The sequence below is a fragment of the Castor canadensis genome, chromosome 14, assembly GCF_047511655.1.
Source record: "Castor canadensis chromosome 14, mCasCan1.hap1v2, whole genome shotgun sequence".
Classification (NCBI taxonomy): Eukaryota; Metazoa; Chordata; class Mammalia; order Rodentia; family Castoridae; genus Castor; species Castor canadensis.
This window is the reverse complement of record NC_133399.1, coordinates 57,193,032-57,207,788: the sequence shown is the minus strand read 5'-3', so window position 1 is coordinate 57,207,788 and position 14,757 is coordinate 57,193,032. Positions and strand designations below refer to the sequence as shown.

Here is a 14,757-nt window from a genome sequence, read left to right as displayed (position 1 = left end):
ACTCTGCCAGCTCTGTTTTGTTTTGGGTGTTTTGAGATAAGATCTCTTGAACTAATTGCCTGGGCTGGTTTCATATTGTGATCCTCTTGATCTCTGCCTCCCAAGTACCTAGGATACAGGTGTGAACCATGGGCACTGCACCTGGCCACACTTAAATTTTATTGGTTAAGAGGTAGCCTCATGAGCTACTTGCCCAGGCTGGCCTCAAACCATGATTCTTCCAATTGCTGCCTCCCGAGTAGCTGGGATTATAGACTTGAGACGCCATGCCCAGCCTATTGACTTAAATTCATCAACCAATATAGTTATTTCTATTTCTGTAAGTTTCATAGATATTTTTGCTTTCAAGGACTTAGTCTTTCTCCTAGATTATCAATTTTTAACAGATTTGTTCATAAATTTTCTTTATTATCCTTTGAATGTTCATGGATTTAGAGTAATGATATTTCTTTCATTTCTGATATTAGTGATTTTGATTTCTTCTTTTTTTTTAAAAGTTGGCCTAATTAGAGGCTAATCATTTTTTTTCTTTGATGCAGGGAGTTCACTATGAGGCCCACTCTGGCTCAGTCTGGGGTCATAGGTTAATTCATCTTTTTGATTATCATATACATATACAAAGAATAAGAATACTGTTCATAGTAGCTATAATCTTCAGGAAGCAGCCTACACAGCCCCCTAAAGTAGAGTGGGGAAAATAGATCATATTATATCTAAATAAAACAATATAATGTAACAGAAATAAACTGTAGCTATATGGAGCAGCATATGTGATTCTCATTAACATAGTGCTAAAGTAAGACAGATTGGTGTCACCAGTCATGCGTACATAAAACATTCCAGCTTTAGAACAATAAGGCATCTATAATGAGCAGGGCGCTGGTGGTTCACGCCTGTAATCCTAGCCACTGGGAGTGCAGACAGGGTTTCCCCACCCTGGGCCAGTGTTTCCTTTGCAGAGGGGCAGGGAGAAGCCATCAACTGAGAGTTCCTGCAAAGGTGCAGGGAGGCGATGGGGCAACTCTGCAGGGATGTGGGGGTGAGCAGAGTCTGGGAGTCCAGATGAAATTGGTCACTGGGGTTTTGAGTATCTGAATTTTGAGGCCATGCTGTTTCAGTGGCTCTAGTGACAAGTTCCAGGTATGCGATTTTCCTGCAGCAGCACTCAGCAGTCAGGCAGACCTCATGGGTGTTGCACATGGAATAGGGTATAGGAGGGTAAATTGTGGGGAGGTGATTGAGGGCAAACATGGGCTCTGGCTGTGCATGGGAGGACAGTAGGTTTGGGATACAGAGGGACCAGGGAAACACTCGACATCAAAAGAGGAGTACTAAGTAAGCAGACTTCCAAGTGTCTGCTCTTAGAGAGGGTGACAGAAATAAAGACCTAGAGCCCAGGCTCCAGCCTTAGGAGCCCATCCATGGAGCCAATTCTTCAGTGCCTGTGGCCAGCATGCAAGAAGACATTGGGAAACAGAAAAATGTGTTTGTGTTGTTTGTTGAAGAAAACTAAGTACATTTATTTACTTTACTTATCTGAAGGTCAAGGCCCTGGTGGCTCCTCTCTGCTCATTGAGGTGTTACCAAATGGACCCTGGGCTCCAATGCTTAGTCTAATGGCCTAACACGGTCATTCAGGAACTGCTTGTCTAGAGGACAGGGTGTTCAACTAGTGCCCTGAGGTAGACCTTGCTCTAAGACTAGGACCTGAGAGGTTAGAGGCAGGGCTGCTCGCTACCAGGGCATAAGTAATGTTGTTTTGTGTGTACACAATGTGAAATCATTAAATCAAGCTAATTAACCTATCTATTACTTAACATAATTTTTATGGTAAGACTTTTAAAAATATTTTGTTTGTTGCCTTTTTTATTCCTTATTTTGTGTTTTTTTATTGAGTCATAATGTCTCCTGTATTAGTTTGAGTGTTAGAAAACTTTGTGCTTTGGCTGGTTGCCATGAAATTTAGGCCTGGCATCTTTATCATATAAAAGTTTTGCTATCTAGAGCTTTTGCCATCCTCCTGGACCATGCAAGTTTACAGAACGTGGTAACTTCATTTAAAATCTTCTTTAAAAATACTACCTATATAAGTCATCTCCTAGAAACAATTGCTTCACATTACTGGTAACCTTCATGCTTCATTCCAATCAAGAGTGCTCTGGAAATGCAACCACTATCCTGAGTTTGATCTGTTATCTTTTCTTTCTGGATTTTTAAAACATATACTATTTGACATTTTTATCCTTATTATGACCTTATTATGACCAAATTTTTGGTTTTGTCCTGTTTCTTTGTACTGTTGTTCTGTTTGTGTTCATCACCCTGGGTCATACCAGTGTTTGTGGGCATTTGGGAAGTTTATGTTATCGTGTAATATGATTATCAGTAAAAATGCAAACAGGATTGTTATGTGTATCTTTTGGTGACCATATAATATTTGATAAAAATGGACTTTGCTAGGGTTGTTGCAACAAGATATCATGGGCTGGGTGGATTAGAAAACAGATATTTATTTTTTTCTCGTAGCTTGGGAAGCTAGAGGTTCCACATCAATCTGTAGGCAATTTTTTTCATCCGGAGGCCTTTCTCCCTAGTGTACAGATGGCCTGCTGGCTTCTCACTGTGTCCTTGCATGGTCCTTCTTCTGTGTGCATGCACTCCAGGGTCTCCTTGTGTGTTTAAATTTTCTCTTTTTATAAAGACACAAGACAAATTAGATTAAAGCCCACACCAATAAACTCATTTTAACTTAATCATCCTTTTAAAGAACTCATTTCTAAATGTAGTCGTATTCTGAGGTAGCAGGGGTTGCATTTTCAGTATATGAATGGGGGTACTGAGTTTAGAAATTATCTAGCAGCTTTAATTACAGGTATGAACTGCCATGCCTGGCTTTCCCCATTCATTTTGAATAAGTCATTTTTAAACTCCTTCTCTTGTTCTACCTTGCCCTAATGTAAAGGCAGTTATAGAATGTAACTTTGAAAAGGTCCCCTTGTATTTTAACATTTGTTCTTACACTTATTTCTCTATATCAAATGTAAATAAAACCCACTTCTCCCTACACGCAAATGAAGTCATGACCACCTTGTGCACTTTTTAACACATATTCCATCCTTTACCTCTAAGTTCTGTTTTTATTTGCTATGTTGGATTCTGAGGTCCCTGGTACTGTAAAAGATAGGTTAACTTTGTTTCTTAAAATTATGTTCCAGTGGAAGTTATATTTAGATTTGCTACTGTAAGCCAAACACTCTATGAGTTCATAGGAATCTCGACTCTCATGGGAGAGGTGGGATGCTGCAATACTACTTCATTCCAAGTGTGGGAAGAACTGTGAGTGTGGAGATACACATTTGCAGATCTTGTATCCAAAATACAAATTATTTTTTGCCCTTCCTAAATGTTCTCTTTGTTGCCTAAAGGACTATTCAATTTCAGTTTTCCTTAAACACTGCTGTTCTCCTGTTGCTTTTAGTCCTGACAGGGAGGAAATGAATGCTAGTTTCATTCTGTTCACACTGTATAGAATGTTATAAGATTACTTTTCTATTTTTATTTCTCTAGAGATTAGAATTATCACCAAAAATTGTCTAAGGTTTGTGGGGTTTGTTCATTTTACTTATTGAAAAGCCAAACTATACATATGGTCTGAAATGTTAATACTTAAGAAAATGTGTATAATACTATTTACTTGGTATTATTTTGCTCTGGCTAACTGACTATTTCCTTTAAGTTAGCAGACAATGATAAACTTTGTTGTTTTATGTTGTTCAAATAAATGTAAATTAACTCACAAAAGGATAACAATTGTGGAATAAGCTTAAAATTATGCACAGTGGTATCCCAATCCTAACTTATGAACCGTGTGTTAAAATGTTTATTGCCAGTACACTGAACGGTCAGGTATAGAAGTATGGACATATAAAACTACAGATCACTTTGTAGAATTTAAGACTGTAATTCAAACTTGTTTTATTGAAATTGCTTTTGATAGGTAGAAAAATACATTATTGAATCTTGTTTTTAAAAGATTATTGGAGAAGATAAACTAGTCATTCAAATAGTCAATGTGTGGAGATTAAAAATAATTTTTCATGTAGGTAATGATTGTGTTGTCAAGATTTTCACTACTTTTTAAACCAATTTCTCATAGTTATAAAAATATTAAGAAAAATTATTTATCTTATGTAAGTCAAGCATTTATATCAATTACATATACTAAGATCATTCAAAGTAACTGAATATTTTTTGGTTTCAGATTTGTAATAATTTTGGCAATTGCCAATGCTTTCCTGACCACAGGCCTCCAGACTGTGAATTCCAGGTTGGTTCACCAGGGGGCAGTGTCAATGATGGAAATACTTGGAAATCAGGTCAGTAGAAATTAAACTTTTAAAGCAAAAATAGAATGTTGTTTTATATGCAGCTAACTGAAGAAATCTAATCCTTAGTCAAATATTTCATGATTTGACTTATTCAAAGAGTTATGATGGTGGTTTATTTAAATTGTTACACAATATTTGTAATAAGCTTTTCCCAGAGGCATTCACTTTAATCATCATAGTTATATAAAGAAAAATAAAACAGTACTCTTTAGTTTCAATAACTGTCATCAAGTAAACTTTTGAAAATTACATATAGAATAATGGAAACTGTACCTGTGATTTGCACTTTATATAATTATCATTATTTTGGTGAATCTGGGGCTTGAACTCAGGACTTCATGCTTGCAAATCACGCACTCTACCACTTGAACTACTCCTCCAGTCTGTTTTACTCTTATTATTTTGAAGATGGGATCTCATGAACTGTTTGCCCACGCTGGCCTCAAACTACAATCCTTCTGATCTCAGCTTCCCAAGTGGCTGGCATTAAAGTTATAAGCTACCAGTGCCCAGTGCTGCACTTTAAATTATTAAAACTTTAGGCTATTAAAACACTGTAGGGTACAGTGTGCATTACAAATGAAATATGGAAAATCACCTGGAAAAACAGAAATATATGTTTCTTGGAAAAATAGTATATCAGTCATATTTCAAGTGATAGAGGAGTACATATTTGTACTTTCTGCTTTTTCTATGAGCGGAGGCATTGCAATAAATTATCCATTGATTCAACCATTCATTCATTATACATTCCTTCCACAAATATGCTGTTGGGTGTCTGAAGAGGCAATAAAATTGAGATCCAATTTCAGAAATTCTACACAAGAAGTATTATGGCCATTTGATAATGTCAGTCTAAATGAAGGTATATTGTTTGGCAAACAATGACCTTAATTATACGGGCCTTAAGTAGACAAGGAAAGGGAAGATAAATAAGGTGCTTCATAACATCAGGTATTTGTAAAAAAACAATGAATAAAGCACAGTTATCAATTATATTTGATACATGAAGAAAAATGGTTGAGGATGATATACAAATTTTCATACAAGAATCAGTGAATGGAGACAGCACGAATATCAACAATTTAATTTTGTATGGAGAAGTAGGGTTATTTGTGGGAGAATTCATGCAAATATGTAATTGGGCACTTGAGGATGGTGTTTCTAATACATTAGGGACATCAATATTGATAATCCATAGTTTATAGTTAACTTACATAATCAAAATCATCATGGAATGCTAAAACTGTGCAGTGACATGAGATAAAGGCACTACCTATAACTTCAAGAAGCAATGGTATTTTAGGAACATAATCTTTGAACTGAGATGACTGCTAATCCTTGGAAAGGAGAGAGTACAAAGAAGAGCCAAATGGATATATGTTTTTGGCCATCACAGAATGGCGATAGAATATTACATGAAATATTGGTCAACAAGTAAGAGTAGAATGTTATCCTTGAAAAATGAGTGGTAGGTTTGTAAGACAAGCTCTACCATTTTTGTATATATGTGATGAATGAGAAGGAGATGAGGGAAAGATTGAGAGAGGGAGGGAGGAAGAGAGAGAGAGAGAGAGAATGTGTTATGGAAAAGATATTTTCAAAATGGTGGCTCCAAATTTCCCCATCCATTATACTATTCTAGAGATCAACCAAAGGCACACAAACTAGCAAACCTTTCATGAAAATTACTTGTGATAACAAGAGTGTGAGTCTGTGATTTCCTTTTCTTAGCCTGATCTGATCTCTCCTCACTCAATTCTGTTAACATTGTAGTTCAACCAGGAAAAAGTAATATGCAAAAACCATTAGTGTTACTGCGATAGACTCAGGGTGGAAATAGTGGGAATGATCCAGTATTTTGAGTATTTTCTACTACACAGGCAGTTATGTTGTCAGGAGAACATGGAGGACTAGCTGCCTTGTAGGACTGAAATTATCAACCTGTTTAGGACAAATGACACACCAGGAAATAACTGGAGACTTAACAGAATATATCTTTGGGACATTAAGACATTCAAAATAACTTGCATGGGGAAGAATTTAGAAAGGCACATGCATGACTAGTTCAAACCCATGCTCAGGGAATGTAAGCTTTTGCCTGATGGTATTTCCTTTGGTCAATGAAAGCCTGGTTAAGTGAAAGCAATGACACATCACAGTCTCATTCTGCAATGTCTAGGAAGTGCTTCATGTATGTTTTTCATTTTACCTTTGCTTTGGGTGTCTGGTTATTATTATTATCATTATTATTACTTCTAATTTAGCCCCTGTTTTTCAAGACATTGCTGTGAAAACATTATCAACAAAAGCTAAAGGAATCCTCCTTTGGTTGTCATATAGATGAGGAATATAGTCTTTGCAAAATGAGTTTGTAAAGTCATTCAACATGAACTGTTGAAGTTTGTAGCAATCAAAACAAATGACAAACCCTAAGGAAGGAATGCAAGATAGTATTTCCAGATTTCCTTGCTGTAATAGTCAAAAGCCCAATTTTCAACCACAAAAATAGTTCACAAGGCTTGGCTTATTTATGGCAACAAAACAAATGAACAGAAATCATCTTAAAAGACGTTCCAAAATAAGATTTACTAGACAAAGACTTTAAACTACTATCTTAAATGTATTCAAACACCTGAAGGAAAGTTTGGACAAAGAACTAAGGTTAATCAGTAAAAAAAAAAAAAAAAGTAGGAACAAAATGAGAATGTCAGTAGAGATAGAAATGATAAAGTAGAACCAAACGAATTCTGGAACTGAAAAGTACACTATCTAAACTGAAATATTCAGTACAGATGTTCAAAGCAGATTTGAACAGATGGAAAAAGGAAGGGTGAATTTACTGCTTGGTATAGGTGGTTTAAATGATTTAAGAGCTGTCATTCATTACATAGTGTGCAAGTATTGGCTAGTGTGAAATCCAGAAGGGTTTTTCATGGATAAAAATTACTTGCCAGAGCAAATCTCCAACATGGATGAAATCTCTCTATTTTATAAATGGATATCTGAAAGGCCTTCCAGCCACGAGAAGGCCTGGTCACTGCCAGATTTCAAGCACAGGCTGCCCATGTGCTCCAGGGTAATAAAGTCATGGATGACCCAACTCCTCCTCTTGATGCCACTCTGAACTGCTAAGCTAGAGAAACAGCAAGGTCCTCGGCAGAGAATGATGGGCCCTTCAAGATTCTGCTTATTTTTGACAAGGCTCCTCCACATGTTCGTTTTGTTGGTGACTTCATTCCAGTATCAAAGTGGTACATCTCCCTCCAAACCCACCTATTTGATCCAATCAGCCAACCAATGAATAATTGTCATTCTTAAGACCTCTAACTCGAGAAGGACTTTTGTTCAAGCTTATGAAAAAAAAAGAAATAAACTATGCAAAGCACATGGACATGTTTCTGAAGAGAGTGACACCCCTCTCAAGAAGAGCCACAGACAGGTTCATTGGGAGGGATTACAGAAAGCACTGTCCTCACAGGAGATGACACTCCACACAGGTTACTGACCCTGGAGACCTGCAGCGGCACAAGATATGGAGAAATAATATTGACTTCTTGTGCTCTTTAGAACTAGTCTAATGTTTATGCCTCTGTTTTTAACTACAACAAAAAGACTTTAAAAGTAAGAAAACAAGCACAAACTTTAAAAGAAAAGCTTATAGAATAAAGGTGCAAAGAAAGAAAATATTATGTATGTATATCTTGGCAATGTGTTTGTGTTTTAAGCAATGTTATTTTACAAAAGAGTCAAAAAATGTTAAACTAATTTACAAGCTTTATAAAGTAAAAAGTAAACTAAGGTTAACTTAGTATTTTGTTATAAACTTAGTGCAGCTTAACTGCACCATGTTTACAAACTCTGTAGTAGAGTGACATCCGTGGCCCTCACACTGTCACCACCCTAAACTTTCCCAGGGCAAATTTCTGTTCTGCAAACTTCATTCACGATAAATGACCATTTAATTCTATATATTTATTGTATCATTTCTATGTTTAGAAACACATACAGTTGCCGATTTTATTCACTATGGTGACATTGTATACATGCTTAGAGCTTAGGAGAAATAGATGATACCACATAGCCTAGTATATAGTACGCTGTACCATATAGTGTGTGTAAATACACTCCAAGATGATTGAACAATGATGAAATTGTCTGTTGATGCATTTCTAAGAGCATATCCTAGTCATTAAGTACATGACTATATTTGCAGTTGTTATGCTTTCTGAGTAAAAAGATCTTTTTATCATTACATAAGACCTTTTCTTTGTCTCTTGTGATGTTTTTGCCTCATGGGATATATACTTGTCAAATCTCATCTGGCTGTGCATTTTATGGCATAAGAAAAATCAATACATAAAGAGAAGGAAAGTACCAAAGATAATGCAACAACGTAGACTTTCATCTATTATTAATGGGAATATAATTGTAGCCACTTAGGAAAATCATTTAAAATACTCACTAAAAAACAAACACGCACATGCTATGAACAAGCTTTGCCATTCCCCAGGGATGCACGTACCTGAGAGGGATGTGAACATGCCGACCCCAAGATATGTAGTAGGATAGTCACTGCAGCACTGTTCCTAAAATCCCATGTGTCTTGGAATAGGACCCTTAACAGATGTTATTTTTGGAAAACAATGTAATATGCATTGATAAGAACAAACATTTTATAACTATAAGCAACAATATGGGGGGATCCTAAAAATTAGCACTATTAAACCAAAAAATGTCAGACAGGAAAAAGTACACATAGTATAATCCCATCAATATAACATTTAAAATCTGTCAAAGATGATCTATGCTTTCAGCGGCCAAAGTAGGGGTTTTTCTTGAGAAGACAGTGACTGCAAAAGCAGCCTAGGAGAGTGGTGACATTAGGAGTCCTGGATTTGGTGCCAATTGCATGGTCATGTTTAATTTAGGAAATATTTGTGCAGTGTAATTGTATGCATATGTTTTTGTTAATATGTTACATGCTTCACTAAAACTTACTAGATAGATAATAATTGGAAAAAATCAGAATCTACATAACCTTTGGAGAAGAATAAATGATGAGATAACGAATGTCCTGCCGTGCTTTGCAGATTCTGACAGGGACAACAGACATATTCACATTCATTTTGTTAATTTATTGTTAATTTTACTAATATATTTATGTATTGTTCACTTTTCTGAAATGTGTAATACTGCACTTTTAAAAAGTGTAAAAAATAAGCATTCTTATAGAATGCCAATGAAAGGAGAAATATACATACATAGAGACACACATGCACACAATATGTATAGATATGTAGATATAGGTGTAGGTATAAACAGGGATTTATTATATGCATAAAATATTAATACTGAATAGAGAGATGAGACTCATTTAAAAATTGTTTTCTCCAAGGACAGAAACTGTTTTAGCTAGAGAGTGGATAAAGGATTTTAAAAAATACTTTCTAAAATTTTGACTTAACCTCTATTAATATATTAACTTATAATTTCTTTGTTTAAATTTAAAAAAAATTGTGGTACTAGGGTTTGAACACAGGGCCTACACCTTGAGCCATTCCACCAGCCCCTTTTTTTTTTTTTGATAGGTATTTTTTTGAGATAGGGCTTCATGAACTATTTGCCTGGGCTGATTTCGAACTGTGATCATCCTGATCTCTGCCTCCTGAATAGCTAGGATTGCAGGAGTGAGCCACTGGCACCCAGCCAAAATTATTTTTTAATGATACAAATTATACATTTATGGAGTGCTGTGTAGTATTTCAGTACATGTATACATTGTGCAATATTTAAATCAAGTTAAACATATTCATTTCCTCAAACATTTATCATTTTTCTTTGTGATGAAATCCCTCATCATCCTTTCTACTAGCTTTTAGAAATGTATAGTGCATTGTCATTTTCTATAGTCACTGTGTTACTCATCTCACTGAAAGTTAGTACCTGCAAGAGCGAGAGGTTGAGCAATGGGAACTTTTGAATTATTGATGTTACAACTGAACTCCACTTGTAAGCAACAGCACTCAAAACCATACATATACAACACCAGAATATTTACACAAATATGCATAAAAGACAAATAGGAAACCTACGAAAAATGTACCATGCAGTTTGAGGATATGAGCTTAAAAGATCTTTGATTTTTCCCTATAACAGTTTGCAATGTGTGAAAAAAAAGTATTTATGGTTAAGTGAGAAAATGTAAATTTATTTAATTTCCCAATGAATGTGTACTTTCTGATATTTCATTTCTAGATATGTTTTTTATTAAGAAAGGCTTCAATAAACATTGGGACAACTGGCTTATTCTGAGTTTCTACATTCTTCTGCCATTTCTCATAACTTTCTCTATTATGATCATTAAGAGAAATGAAATGAGAAAAATTGCACAGCAGAGAGAGCCCAGAATGTGAAAGGTAAATATGACATGTATTTAACTTATTTGGTTAAATTATTTAGGTCTTAAATTCACAGTTATGTTTTATAAGTATATACTTATGTTATATCTGTTACCTTTACTCCTAAACACACAGCATTTTTAATCTAATATAAATTAAAATTGCATTTACAGTTTTGTTTTTCAGTAGTTTGTTGTTGGTATGTTGGTGAAAGTAAGAAATCTGACTGTTCTACTACTTTTCCACACGGCACTGAGTACTTAATATGTCAGAGAAGACTATTATCTGATGCTCGCTTTAAATTTCCTTCTATTTGAATCTAAATTATGTAATAGAGTTATGTTTACTCAAGGACAAATTTTTCAGTTTTAGTTGTAGTTTTATTAATAAATTATTTTAATTTAATAACTTTTCTATCTCTCTCAAAGGCTATAAAAATATCTTGCTTGAGAATCCCTCTGAAGTTATATGCTACATCTATAAATTTGTACATGCTGTTCTTACATTTGTGCTTCTCTTCTCATGACCAAACATTTAACTAATTGAAGGCAAGAAACTCCCATTTAAATCTCTTAAGTGCAACAGAACTGTGTTAGTCAGTTTTCTGTTGCTATAACTGAATACCACAGAGTGTATAATTAATAAAGAATAAAGGTTGATTCAGCTCATGGTTCTGCAGGTGGGAAGACCCACGTTTGAGAGGCTGCAAGATCCTTCTAGCTGTTGGGGACTCTGAAGAGTCCTGAGGTGGCACATGGTGAGACAGGTGCATCCAAGAGACAAAAACCAAACTCACTTTTATAACAGACCCATTCTAAAAGTCACTCATTAACCTATTAATTAAAGAATCCACTAGTAGATTAATCCCTTCATGAAGGCAGAGCATTCATGACCTAATCCCTTCTTAAAGTCTCCACGTGGTTCCATCTTCATATCTCACAATGGGGTTTAAATTTCAACATGGCTTTTGGTGGGAATATCCAATCATAGCAATCACAAATTGTGGTTCAACTTCAAAGTGGTTGTTTGTCTTCTTTGAAAGCTATTATTACAGGCCTATTTTATGAAAACACTTTTAGTTGTACTTACATTGTACCTATACTACTCAGGAAGTGGTAGGTCATATTCACTGAAAGAGGAAGTAACTTCAGTGGGCTCCCATGGCCTTTTGTGGAGAAAAAGAAAAAGCAGAATCTAAACAAATGCCTGATGTTATACCATTGACAGGACATAAGAGATGCAGGAGCTCAGTAGATCTCTGTATTCTAAATATTTCTACTGCCCCTGCTGCAATGATGCTGGCCTAAGAAGTACACTTTGGTCTTCCATTTTTGTTTATTCTACAAGTAACATATACTCAGAGTCATTGTAAAAGTATTTCAATCAGCTGGGAAAAAAACAGAATTTCATTTTGCAGCAATAAATTCATTTCCACCATGCTTTACCTCCTTCCTTAATTTTATGAAGGTCTTTGGTGCTCAGTAAGCTTTGGATGTACTTAGAACCTACCCAACTAGCTTCAGTAGGGATCCTTTAAGTGACAACTTAAGGTTTGACCCTTAGAAGTCTTATCTCTCATCCTGAGTTATTCTCTTGAGTAAGATAGAGTTGAATTTCCTGGGTTTTTCTGTTTGTTCATTTTTAAGTTCATTCTCCAGAATATATTTGTATTCATCTCTCTGCTATTCTGGAGGAGAAGGGATAGCCTCTGCAAGTAAGAGCTCTCAGTGCATGCTATGCTTGCCACAGTCATTCATTAGAGTGAATTTAAGTAAAATTAATAATCAAAATATTGGACCTTCTTGTAAAATGTAGTAATGGTTATTGTCATTCAGCTCTTCATAAAAATTGTCATTAAATTAGAAATTAGAACTGACCAAGTGGCCAGAGTTTTGTAAAAGACACACAAAGTGGCACGAGTTAAATATCAACTAGATTTCAATTTTCATTTAGGAAAAGCAGTTAGTCAGTGTAATTCTTTACAGAAATTCCATCCATGGATTTACAGAAGTTAAAAAGATAGTAAATCATATCGAGGGGGTGTGGGGGAGAGGAAGGGGGTGGAGTGGGTGGTAAGGGAGGGGGTGGGGGCAGGGGGGAGAAATGACCCAAGCCTTGTATGCACATATGAATAATAAAAAAATAAAAATTAAAAAAAAGATAGTAAATCCACCATCAGGAGATAGTAAAAGTCAGAAGGATGTGAAGTAAATTGTTAGGCATCATCCTCATATTATTCTTCTAAGTAGAGAGCTCATCCCTGAGGCAACCAGTTGGACAAATCATATAGAGCATACAGGCTCTCATCTTTTTTTATTTCTTGTTTTTCCATGATGCTGGGGCTGAAGCCCAGAGCCTTGTACAAGCTAGCTACATGCTCAGCCCTTGGTTTATTGAAACACATTCTAGCTATGCAGCTTGGGCTGGCCTCAAATTTGTGATCCTCAAGTCTCCACCTCCTGGGTGCTGGCGGTGCCACCACACCTGGTGAGGTCATCCTGCAACCAGTGTGCATTTCGGCTGACTCCTTCTACCCCAATCACTACTTTCCCAGAAGTGTTTACACGGGTGCAACATGTATTTGCTTTTGCATTATGCCTCTGTGTTTGGTGGTAAGTAATCAAGAGCAATTCTGTTAGTTTGGACTCTCAGGCAAGAGCCTAATGGTTTTTCTGGTGCAGCAACACGCTTGTCAATATTTTGTGCTATTTGATCTGTGGTGGTGGAAATATTTGTAATCATGTCTGTTTACACATACACCAGCACTGGGAATAAGATGGCCAAGTATGATTTGACCTACATTTTCTTCATAATAGGGGGATTACTGTTTTTTGAAAACGTGGCTTTGGGTAGAGACAGAATGGGGTAATGAAATGCTCTTAAAAGAAGGCCTTTGTTTTGCCAGCTGTCTAAACAACAGCGGGCCCATCCCTGAATTGCTGGACCAGTGCCTATGTCACAGACAAAAGTACACACTTGAGGTTGCAGACAATACAACCAAGCATAGTTTCGTGTATTTTGTTGTTGACCAGGAAGCTAAAACAACATTATCAAACCAAGAATGGGTGTGACCACAGGCTTTCCAGAAGCCATCTGAATGATATTTAATTTAAGGAAGTTTCTGCCATAGTCTGGTCTTGTTAATCTCAGTGGGGCACTTGTCTATAAGATAGAGATAGATGGTGTAGGTCTTTGTGTAAATAAAAATGAGGACCATATCTGCAGTGCAAGGATGGAGGTGAGTGGATAAAGTCCATCTGCCATAGTTCAAGGGCCTGGAAGTAAAGGAGGATGAAAAGTGGAAGTGAGAACAGGTTTCCCTGGGTTATGCTTAGGACATATGAGACAATTATGATAAATTTCTTGAGATGCCTTCGAAAATTCTTGTTTAGCCCATTTTAATCAGTATTCCAGTGGCTTAGTGCATGAATACATTCAATGCATACTTTTGAAAATGAACAGAAATAAGGACTTGTTGAAAGAGTTTTGGTTTTGCCATTTTTCTATTTCCTCTTCAGGGAAGGAATTTTGAGGATAGAGAGCTTATAAAGACAATGTTCACCGTAGTGTAGAGCTCTTCCAGTTTAGCCATTTGTTTTGCTGTGGCAGCTGCTTTCCTCAGTGTTATTCTTGGAATGGAAAGGGACTTTCATTCATGACCAGATATGAGCAATTGGAAAGCACCTAGAAGCTCTAACACATACGAACTGTTCTTAAATCTTTTGACCAGAGGAGGTTAGAAATCCCCTTTTTCCACAACTTCCTGAAATCATGAGTAACACCAAAAAGCAAGCTTTCTTTCAGAGACGATGTTGGCCATTCCCACAAGCTCAGTGAGTGTGCTATGCTGGCTTAGCCTGTGAGAAAGACTTTGCTTCTATAATTTCAGATCCAGCTTCGTAATGCCCACTGTCATCTCTATGGTGAGATCCAGCAGCCTCCCTGACAGTTTCTGCATTCTCTGATGG

At 36.2% G+C, this 14,757-nt stretch overlaps 1 protein-coding gene across 1 annotated transcript in view; it reads left to right on the top strand.

Annotated features, from left to right (window-relative positions):
- The window catches only part of LOC109698344 (disintegrin and metalloproteinase domain-containing protein 18), a 112,411-nt gene extending 101,607 nt beyond the window's left edge, over nucleotides 1-10,804 (top strand). The window contains exons 17-18 of the mRNA XM_074053313.1: nucleotides 4,262-4,376; nucleotides 10,647-10,804. Coding sequence (XP_073909414.1) covers nucleotides 4,262-4,376; nucleotides 10,647-10,804 — 273 coding nt within the window. The remainder of the gene's footprint in view (nucleotides 1-4,261; nucleotides 4,377-10,646) is intronic.
- The last annotated feature ends 3,953 nt before the right edge of the window (nucleotides 10,805-14,757 follow it).